The sequence below is a fragment of the Pomacea canaliculata genome, linkage group LG8 (genome assembly GCF_003073045.1).
Source record: "Pomacea canaliculata isolate SZHN2017 linkage group LG8, ASM307304v1, whole genome shotgun sequence".
NCBI lineage: Eukaryota > Metazoa > Mollusca > Gastropoda > Architaenioglossa > Ampullariidae > Pomacea > Pomacea canaliculata.
The window spans coordinates 16919746-16931011 of record NC_037597.1 but is presented as its reverse complement, the minus strand read 5'-3'; the positions used below and the strand labels follow the sequence as shown (position 1 = coordinate 16931011).

The window sequence follows — 11266 nt, the reverse complement described above, 5'->3', positions numbered from 1 at the left end:
GACTAGCGGAATGAAGGTGGCAAGTGTGTCCTCTGTGTGCATTTATCAGTAAGAATGAATTTGCATGTACACAACACAACCAGGAGAGGCTGGGATATGGACATTTTGGGTTTTTTATTATTGTTATTATTCATTCTATGCATTTGTTTGCTTTTAAATTATAACATTTTAAGTTGCTATTGTTCATAAATATTTTCTTTTTAGGCTATAACATCTGCTTACAAGGCTGGGGGAAGCTCAGTGTGACATAGCCTTTGTAGGGGTCATTGTACAACATCAAAAACCACTCAACTGTGATAGCTAAGTGCTGGCATAAATGGAACACCAATGAAACATCCTTTTAGTATCTGTAGGTTAAGTTAATGCTGAAATTATAATCTATCAGGGACAAAGTAATGTATAGCAGGCAGGATAATGACTGATGATGTGCTCATATAATATTAAGTTATTAATATAATAATTTTATAATATCATTTTTAATAACAACAAGATGTACGCAAATGATCAGGATGCTATAAGGGAAACCATCTGAACACATTTTAACGAATGCAGTCTGAAAGTGAACTGGAGATGACCAACTTGCTGTCTATTTTTTAATCTCAAAGACCTTAAAGGCCAGAGTGCTGACAGTCTTTTCATTTTTGAAGTCACACTTTGTAATCTTGGACTTTGGACTCCCCTTGGTTTTCAGCCATTTCTTCCTGCAGAAGAAAACCAGTTACCAGTTTTCCATAAAGTATCAAAATATAAAGAAATTAAAAAACATGAGAGATACGGATGATATTAAATGTAAATAAACTTCTCATACTCACTGTTTCAAACTATTTGTCATCTTTGACCCAATGCTTTATTGATAAATATAATGTGACAAAATATTTTAGTCAAGAAATGTTAACTGATTAAAAAAACAAAAGAGTACTTACATTTCAGCTACTTTTTCTTGTTGACCCTGCACTTGCCCAATCACAGTTTTGTTTTGAGTGTTCTCTACCCATCCCACAAGTCCCAGCTTACGTGCTGTTTCCTGGGTATGCTGCAATTAAACCAGCACAAGATAAATTTAACAAATATAGATTATAAATTTTTCATTTAATGAGAAAGTTATTGTATAAGTAATAAAAAATTGAGCAATTTAAATCCTAAAAAAAGTGTTAGTGCTGAGATATAGGGTTCTTTAGGCAGTTTACATTGTACCTCTGATATGATGGAGGTCTGCACATACCATGTACTTACCTGCACATGCCCTTATGATAATGTCCTCCAGTAATTTTAAATTATTAAATGAGGCATGTAGAAACTTAAGTATACAAATGTATATTCACTAGAAGCATCTTAGCCAGCCATGTCATTGTTGCAAAGGTTTAAAAATGTGGTTTGCACAGCTTATCTCTCCAGGAAGCTATGAATTCAAGCAAGAATCAAAAAGCAACTTTTCATTACTGAAGCATTGTGTAGCTACCAGTTGCACACAAAAAGGACTGAATATTTAGCATTACTTGATCATTTTTATTTCTTTATTATCATTATCATTTTGTTATTTCATTGAAGTTAGTCTCAGGGATCAGTTGTGCCTTCATACACATACTGTATAACTTTTCTTCCATGTGCATTTTTTCCAAGTGGAGGCAAGCTCAATGCATTGTCCATGAAAGATTATCAAAGAACAAACAGTTACCAACACAACAAAGAAATGCAAGCATATGCATCTATATGTTGATAATAGAAATATTTTGCTCATCTCAGAGGGATGATAAACAAATTTTTTCATCATATTTTGAGAATGGTCTACATACCTTGCGAAAGAAGACTCCTGTAACAAAAGGAAATCAGGCATAGCCTGAGAGATGTTTGCTTATTGCACATTTAATATCCTATCTCACACGTGTAAAAACAGTTCATTTTTTGAACAGCCATATATTTTTTTTTTTCAGTTGTATGAGTTTGTATGCTATTCCGCTGTGGCCATGTATACATTGATCTGCACCAGTGTTCAACTGTGATCAAAGAAATAATGGAGTAAATTGGCTGCAGCAGTCACGAAGATTATTTGTAAAAGATACTGACGAAAACGAAGGCATGAAATCTCATCGCCGATAAAAACAATCCCAACTGCCATAAAGGTATGATGACAAGAGGGTCGTTCTGTTAGTCGTTACTTCTAATTATCATTAGCAACAAAGTTACACTCATACTCGTAGGTAATAAATTATTTCCAATGAACAATGCGCTCAAGTCTCTGTAAATGTTAAATAATCATAAGATGAGATAAAACTTTATTTGAGTACTTTATGTTGTCGGTTTTAATGTTTGTCAATGTGAGCCACATAAAAATACGTAAACAAAAACCTTTTTCTATACAGAAAAGGATCTCTTGTTGCATAATTCTATAATTCTTTGCAAAAAGGTTGAATGTTTAAGAGATGAAGGAGAAACCTGATGTACACCGTGAACAACGGATCGAGTCTAGATCGTTCTATCGCGGTGACAACATTCGCAAATGGCAAAAAGAAGGATGGGTCAGGCTAAAAAAAAAAAATAAAAGCCTTTTTTTGCCTTCTCTCAGAGTAGCCTTTTTTATAGATACTTTCTACTTTCTAACTCTACAAATTACCTTGAACTTTGCCAAAAACTTCGAAGTCAACGGAAAGCAATGGCTTCGCGGCTGCCATGGTAATCTATTAACTGTGTCTACATTGAAACAACATTTATGATTAGTCAAATGGTTCGACCAATCGAAAAAGAGGTGACCGACTTGTCGTTCGTTGGGTTACTCCTCTTGACTTGTGCGGGGAAGTTCCTACAACATCGGAGCGAACCCTCAGCCATGGCCAAAATTTCCTTGTTAACATTCGTCTGCTGTTTTTCATTTGCACTGTGTTATCCTCCCGTCTACTATCAGCCAGAACAGGTCCACATTGCATATGGTGGTAAGTTGTAGAAATTTAGGCTTGTCTGTAGGATGCGCTGGACTGTCTCGGTGCGTGCATGGTGCGATAGAAGTTGTTTACTAATATGCATCGATGTACTAATGTACTCCAGTAAATATTTCAGATTTTAAATATGGACTAGCTTTCAGTATACTGACATATTTGAAATATGTAATTTTTAGTATTTTGCTGATAATATCATCTCTGCTATACAATGTCTGATAAAGATGTGAGCACGATTCTTTTCCGTAAGATTCTTTTATTTTATTATTCACATTATATATGGTGACCACCCGTCTCCGTTTTTAGGGGACAGTCCCTTTTTTCGGACAACTGTCCCCATTCGAAAAAGGCATGAATTCTCACGAGTTGTATGTAGTCTACGCTAATCTGGCCCCCCTCCACCGCCCATGTCCCGGGATTGGCCTCCTAAATTCTGGTCACCTTATACGTCGAACAAATGTTAGTGAGGGAGAGAATGGGCACCACCCTCAAACGCTGGCCACGAGATAACTAAGGGTTCACTCTACTGTGACCCTTAAGGCCATATATGTGATCACTTCCCCTTTTTACCACAACTTCACAAATATTTGTTGGTTACCATTTGAGAGTTTTTCAAGGAAATTTGAAAATATATAATACCATTATCAAAGTGTACCTTAAAACTGTACAGTAAAGTTTACTTTAAAACAACTGTAATATTTCTCAGTTTGAACAGCCGTAGATGGTTATGAGAATAATGATAAGATCTGTGATAAGCAGAGTACGAGGATCAGGGATGACCTTTTGCCATATCTTGTACATAAGTGTAGCATATGTGAGATATGCCAGATCGAGCAGCATTGACAGAGAGTGGATGATGAGCTGTCTTTATTTGTATTCAGGCTATGTGCTGAATGAATATGCTTACTGCTTCCGAGTATCTTGAAAATAATATTCTGCTGGAAAGATTTTATTGCATGTTTATTGACTTGAAATTTAATCTGTAAAAGTTCTTTATTTTCTCACAAACACACATTTACAGACCTGAATACACCTGAAAATAGCATGGCAAATACAGATATCTTAAATTTTATATGCAAAAAGTAAGGGATGGATTTGATGAAGTAATGCTAATTCATATTCATTTGTTATTTATTGCACAATGGACTATTAATATTAACAACTAGTCTTATTTGTACGTCTGCAGAAAAATTTACCAATTTCTTTGAACAAGTTAAATTTAGGCTTAGTTATTTGAAGGTGTGGCTATTTCTAGGTTGATTGGTTGTATCCATCCATAAGGTACTTCAAAAGTGAGTTATGTAAAAAAAAAAAAGAAATTTTGTCTAAGAGTTCCTGCCATTTAGTTATGTCTGTAAGAGTTCTGTCGCTTACACATGTCACTATTGTATGTCATAAAACTCTTGGTCGCAAGTTACATTTCTAACCAGTTGAAAACTAAAAACAGCTAACACAGTTGCTTACCCGTTTTTGTTTTCAGATTGCTTAAACTGTAAGTGTAAGTCACCATCTAGATTTTTGTTTTCAGGTTTATTAGTTTGATGAAAAGGAAGTAAAGGTCATTAAAGTTTTAAGAACCTACCTGTTGAAGGATCTCATATATAACCTTATCACTATTTTATTACCACCTACCTGGTAAAGAGTTCATGACCATATCACTTCAAGCATCCTATTTTATAAACATCCCACAAATTCTTTCCTCCTTTTCCCTATCATTTTACCTTTATTCTACTTTTCCTCTCATGCTCTTTATATTTACCTTTTAACTTATTCAATATGGTTGAATTGATGCAATTGAGCTGTAGCTATAAAGACATTAGCATCTATGTATAGGAAGAGCTAAGTGAACAAGTGCATTCATTAATATTTTGCATTTTACTTTTTTTTTCAGAGGATGAGACTCAGATGTATGTGGTTTGGTCGACTCAGAATGACACAGTCTCGTCTGTAGTGCTGTACTCCTTAGCAGGATCTTCACAGCAGCTAGTAGCCGAAGGAGGAAGTAAGAAGTTTATGGATTATGGGCCACTTAAGCGTGTCCAGTATGTTCACAGAGTCAAACTCACAGGCCTTCAAAGTGGGCAAAAAGTACAGTGAGTAAATTATGTGTTTGCTTTTCCATAGAGCATAGTTTCATTTCTTCATGTCTAAATCAACTTCATTTTTTTTGTTTTTTTTTTTTTGTTTTCCTATTCTGAAAAAATATGTTTCGATGACTTGCCCAAAACTGCTTCAGATTGATGCTGATGTTCATGTTTATTATACACTGGAAAGAAAAGGAAGGCATTCCACGGAGCATCTTCTTTTGCACTGTTTGATGGATTGTTACAGCATACAACTGTGGTAGTGATAAAGGATGGAGCCCAGAGTTCTCGTTTACCGCGATGCAAAAGGGCAACAACTGGTCACCCCGCCTAGCCATTTATGGGGACCTTGGAAATATTAATGGTCAATCTATCCCACGGTTACAGCTTGAGACAGAGAAGGGAATGTATGATGCAATACTTCATGTTGGTAAGCATCAGTCAAATAGTTTCTTTTGTTTGCTGGATGGCAGTTAAAAAAAATCAATTTTTTTTTCTCCCAAGGGCTTAGGTTCTAATATCAGACGATCTCATTGCAGGATTCTCAGGATACTACAGTTATCCTGCATGATAACTAGTAATTACATCATAAAGTTAGAACATTTTATTTATTTAGGGCTGGTAAAGAGACTGTAAAAATATTCACTTTATTAGTGGTTCAGTACACTTTCCAATTCATTTTTGTTAGTTCAATTAGCCTGTTGGATTCTGCAGATTTTCTTTAGTTTTGTTTTTACATAAAAAAGCTAGACTTGACCAAAACTATACCTTACTGATTAAACTTAGATGTTCAAAGAGGTTTTGAAATCTCACACCTTCATTTTCTTCTGTTTTTAAATGAACATGCTTTCTAATGAGTAAGGTATAGTTTGGTCAAGTCTAGCTAATTAAAATAACTTTCATGCATGCACAAGATAATAGTTTCCCTGCTAAAGTTTCTTATTATTGTGCCATGCTTATTTTTGCAGGTGACTTTGCTTATGACATGGATACTGTAAGCAAATTTGATTATTTTTTGTTGCTTTTTCATGTAATAATGATCTCATAGTCTCTTGTATAATCAATGCATTCCTTGAAATTTGTGGAAATTTCTAAGATTTTGTCATTTTTGCTTTTGAGATATTGTGGCTGAACACATTTTTAATCAGAATAGTATTAATATTTATTCTGATGAAGCTTAAGAATATTTTATTTTCATGTATTTATAGTGTTTGAGAAATTGTCTGTTCAGGATGATGCCAAAGTTGGTGATGAATTCATGAAACAAATAGAACCTATTGCTGCTAATGTGCCATACCTGACTTGTCCTGGCAACCATGAAGTTAACTAGTATGTGGTTGTATATTTATTTTATTAAAAAGTTATTATAAGACAAATTACTTTGAATTTATGCCTCTTCAAATTATTGATATTTTTATAGTAAATAGATTATAGAGTGACAGAGAGAGTATACAAAGGCCTTTTGGTAAAGTTTACTTTTTCAAGATAAGAAAATGTAAATATTATCTGCCTGTCCCTTAAAACTGAGAGATATCTTTGTTTTTACTTCTGCTGATTCATTTATAACTTTATTTCTGCAGCAATTTTTCTAACTATAAACATCGCTTTGCTATGCCTGGAGACCCTTACATGGACAGGATGTTTTTCAGGTAGTTATGTTTTACACATTGTTAAGTTTTGCTAGTTCTGAATTGTCGAATGGTTGTCATGCTGCCATCCAAATGTATTATGCAGATTGATTAGAAATGTTACTTGTTTTGTTTAAAAGTTTCACAAGTTTGTGGTGGATCAGTCTTAAATGGCATACATTAAGTATGTGAACACTGGGTCATGAAGCAGCTGTCATAAACATACTTATACAAACGTTTTAGAAACTGTTGATGTCAGAGAGTTTTATTTGTTTACCTGATGATTTAAGCAATGCCAAGTTCTAAAAAATAATTATAGATTCAGTCTTGGAGGTCTGGAGAATAAAAATCCTTTTCGTATTTATACCTTAGAGGAACATTTTTGTCGTCAAGATGTAAAGCAGATACCAAATATTTCTCTCATTCTCTTTTGGACTATGGATTCCTTTCCTACAAGTAGCTGGGATAGACATGAGTTAAAAAATCTCTTTTGTATCATACTGGATAATGTACAGAATAGTATTCATGTACTTGTGTGTGTGTGTGTGCACGCGTGCACATGCAAGGGAAATATATTCATTCTTATGCTTTGTATATGTTTTACCTGCAGTTTCAACATTGGTCCAGCCCATATAATTTCGTTCAGCACAGAGTATTATTTCTTTGTGCAATTTGGAATTGCTCAGGCAGCAGAGCAGTACAGATGGCTTGAGCAAGATCTTATGGTATGAGTACAAGTAGACTTCCCCCCTCCCCCACTTTTTTATTTTGATGAGGTTATAAAGTAATTGTTGTGAGGTACTGCCTGCTACTTATAAGATAATTGTTGTGAAGTAATTGTCTGCTAGATTGCTTTCTTAGCTACAGAATACATGGCACTCTACTGTTTATTATTAGTAGATTATGCTGCTACAAAAGCCAATGCCTTCTCAGGAAACTGTCAGACATTTGTCTGACAGGCTGTAGATCACAGACACAAGGTGTTGTAGTTTTAAGATTTTTGTAAGATTGAAAGTTATAATATAATCTTTTTGTTTTTGTAAGTTATTGAACATGAATCAAGGTTACCATAGCATCACCAGGTCTTTTTGTGGTTGGTTCCTTTTTACAAAATATGAAGTCGAACATGTCTGTCTTCAGGAGGCAACAAAGCCAGAAAACCGTGCACAGAGACCGTGGATTATCACAATGGGCCATCGCCCCATGTACTGTTCAAATGCTGACAATGATGACTGCACAAAGACTGGCAGCATGGTAAGTATAAACTGATGCTTATAGTCTTAATTTTCCAGCAGTGTGCTCTTTAGTTTTAAAAGAACTTGGAAAAGTTGTCAGCACTACTGCTTTTCATTACTTGCAAACATCTTATTTATTTGGGTTGCTGCAGGTGAGAACTGGTTGGCCTATCCTGCACTCTTTGCCACTAGAAAAATTTTCTACGACTATGGTGTAGATGTGATGCTTTGGGCTCACGAGCATTCATATGAACGCATGTGGCCTGTCTATGATGAAAAGGTTAGTAGTTGATTATAACTTTTGTAAAACCACTTATTTTCACACTGTTTTACAAAATCATGTACAAATAACTTTCTCATTAAAGGCTTTTGGTTATTTTGTTTAAGAACAGGAAGTAAATAGTCTTGTTGGTTGCAGGTATATAATGGCAGTCTAAAAGAACCCTACACAAACCCCAAGGCACCAGTTCATGTTGTAACAGGTTCAGCAGTGAGTGCTTCTTTGTTTTTAAAAATACTCAGCTATTTGAAGATTTCCTAACAGACAAATTATAGCAGTAATAACAAGAATGCACTTTTATACAGTGCTATTCCAGCTAACGCATTTTACAATCATTGTACACCCCTCCCCCAGCACACACACAAACACAACTCATACAAACAGTAAATGATATACATATAATCCTTCAGAATCATACATAATACATAACCACACAATGAAAACAGAAATGTAGATGGTACTTAAAAAGCAAACGAGATCATTTAAGATGTATTTCTGAGTTCAGTGAGCAGCAAGCTCCAGATAATCTTTTTCAGAGATTTCTCAGCACTATGAAATGTTTAAGGTCTTTTGTTGATGGAAAAGGACATGCTGAAAACTTTTTTCCCACATAGTACAAAAGAATGTTTTGGTGTACCATAAAGGCCTTTTAAGAAAAGTGTAAAATCAGATATTGCAAAGTCACAGCTTATGTGGTTATTTTTTTGTTGCCTGCAGGGGTGTCAGGAAAACCATGACAAGTTCATAACCAATTTTGCTGCTTGGTCAGCATTTCACAGTGACGATTATGGCTACACACGCATGACTATTCACAACACGACACGCACCTGTACATGGAACAGGTTTCTGATGACCAGGTACATCGCCTTTCAGGTTCTTTTTTTCCTTGATAAATTTAGAATCACAAAGCCATTTAAATCACAACTTTTGCAGTTGATTGGTCAGCAGTGACATGTCTAATGGCACAAAGTATGACTGCTTGGGAATTGAGAGAATGACGGTGTGTGGAGGTGGGCTTAGTTGTAAGAATTGCATTTCTGTTCATTAATAGATGATTCTTTAAACTTTATACAAATTTCATATTGTTTTCATTTTTTATTCTTACTATCATTTTTTTTTCAGGGAGGAAAAATTATTGACTCCTTCATGATAAAGAAGGACCTTCATGGGTCATACCCACTGTCCAACAAATTTTTTTAAATGACAGTTCAAGGGAAGAAATGCAAATGCGCTCTTATGCAAGTACTCATCAGTTAACTTAGACTACGAAGGACGCAAAAATGTACCTAGATAACACTTTACTAATTTGTTTGGTGTTTTTTTTTTTTCGTAAATGAATAGGCTCAAAGATGTGTAAAGCACAAATAAGCGACACACATCTGTATCCAAGTACATGTGGATATGCATGTGCTCTTGCTTGTATCTCATACACAACACAGATTTACTTCCTTCCCTGTATTTGAAACCTTAAGTTACTTTTAAATAATTGATACATAAGCATTTTTACTTTTAATCTATCAAAGAATTTTATTCCCATGATTAAAGAGCCTGCTTGATATAATTTATTAATTTAAAAATTCTTACGCTGTTCATGTGTGATTCTTGGTTTTGGATTCTCTTTATCGTATAATTCTTTGTGTTACTAATTTTATTTTGGGGGGATGACAAATCGTCGGTGTAAGGAATGACAAGATCTTATTGATGTTTTTGAACGTCTTACTTTTGGTGGTATTTTCAAGTTCATTCAGTTAGGCTGAAGGATAATATTTTTGCCATATGTCACTTCTCTTAACATTCCACATTGTTTTATGGTTGAAACAGCATTGTCAATGTTCACATGCAAAACCCAATGGGTATGTGGTTACTATTCTTCGTATGTACAGGCCCTTACCCAAGTATGTTGGGATTTATTTTATCAATTTTATAGCTGTTGTGATGATGACTAAAACACTGTATAATACACACTAATCCGGTTACCATGTCTTTCAATTGTACTGCATGAATTGACTGTCAAAAAACTTGATGCCTGATGAATTATTATATTTTTGTAGAAGTCATTGGGCTTAGTTATTCTTCTATACAACTTTGTGATCCCACCGAATTCATTGCATTCAAAACTATACCTTTAAAATCTAAGACATTAGATTCTGGTAGAGATAAATAAAATGTGTAAGAGCTTGGATTTTACTCTTCCTTTCGATTATGGCATTTTTAAATCAATATGGACTAGGCTTGTTCTATAAATATTGCCATATTACATTTACTGCTGCAGGAAATTGTTTTCCTAATGGGTCCCAGATCATTTTTAAGAGTTCACAGCTCTGTGTTGTGTCTCATTTTTGAATTCTATTTATTTTATATGCATGAGAAGCATGAGGAGAATTAAAATTCTTTTCAACAGCCTTCTCAAAAACTTGTGTACGGTCTGTTCTTGCCAACATTATGAAAGAAAACTAGTCCCACTTTTGCATTGTGGCATACACTGTTTCGATGTTTAGTTTTCATTTGTACATTTATCATCATGAATCGAGGAATAGCTGTACAAATCTCATAGCATGAAATACTGGTTTTATGTTTCCTTTACCTGACATTAAAAAAGCTCTTGACACAAGTGTGAACATGTGCTTGTGTATGAGTGAATGAGCATTTGTCTGAATGAGCATCAGTCTTGGAAATGATGTTTTCCCTTTGATATCATCTTTTCGTTTTGTGGGGAAACCAAGTCATTCAAAACACGAAAAATACAGTTTGCAACATCCACGATTAGTAACAACAGCTGCTGAATGCATTTCAAAACTTTAAAAAAAAAATTCTCGGTTGAAAGATAACATTTTTTGTGAGAGACATCTGCTTGCACATTTTTTTTTTATTATCACTATCATCAAATCTAGATTTAAGGTCAGCAAGAATTTTTTTTTTGAGACTGCTGTGATCACGAACTGGCTCACAATTTGTGTGTGTGAGTGCATTCGCGATGTCTCCTATCGCACAGAAACGTGCGCGAATTACGTGAAATTCGCAGGTGGTGTCCTTAACGTAAACAAATTATTGTTGAGTCAGAAAACATGGAAAAAAAAGCTTACTGGAGATATTTTCGTGTAAGATTTTG

At 34.7% G+C, this 11266-nt stretch overlaps 2 protein-coding genes across 2 annotated transcripts; one reads left to right on the top strand and one right to left on the bottom strand.

Annotated features, from left to right (window-relative positions):
* Positions 1 to 95: 95 nt before the first annotated feature.
* Positions 96 to 2739, bottom strand: LOC112569951 (acylphosphatase-1-like). The gene is made up of 4 exons (XM_025248068.1): positions 2612 to 2739; positions 1794 to 1810; positions 924 to 1033; positions 96 to 701 (listed from the first exon to the last, which is right to left on the bottom strand). The coding sequence occupies exons 1-4, from the start codon at positions 2667 to 2669 to the stop codon at positions 587 to 589; spliced, it is 300 nt and encodes a 99-aa protein (XP_025103853.1). The 5' UTR covers positions 2670 to 2739; the 3' UTR covers positions 96 to 586.
* Positions 2740 to 2766: 27 nt separating this feature from the next.
* Positions 2767 to 10769, top strand: LOC112569950 (acid phosphatase type 7-like). The gene is given in 14 exon segments (XM_025248067.1): positions 2767 to 2927; positions 4822 to 5023; positions 5262 to 5444; positions 5983 to 6008; positions 6246 to 6343; positions 6595 to 6663; positions 7253 to 7367; positions 7783 to 7896; positions 8030 to 8051; positions 8054 to 8157; positions 8296 to 8367; positions 8875 to 8973; positions 8976 to 9014; positions 9280 to 10769. Coding segments are annotated over 13 exon segments (1092 nt in total). The 5' UTR covers positions 2767 to 2927; positions 4822 to 4950; the 3' UTR covers positions 9358 to 10769.
* The last annotated feature ends 497 nt before the right edge of the window (positions 10770 to 11266 follow it).

Bases quoted from the DNA above. Each gene is read 5' to 3' on its own strand.
- LOC112569951 (XM_025248068.1), bottom strand. From the start codon at position 2,669: ATGGCAGCCGCGAAGCCATTGCTTTCCGTTGACTTCGAAGTTTTTGGC. The intron at 702-923 runs GTAAGTACTCTT...TTTCTTCTGCAG, and splicing joins CAAGAAAAAGTAGCTGAAAT to GAAGAAATGGCTGAAAACCA.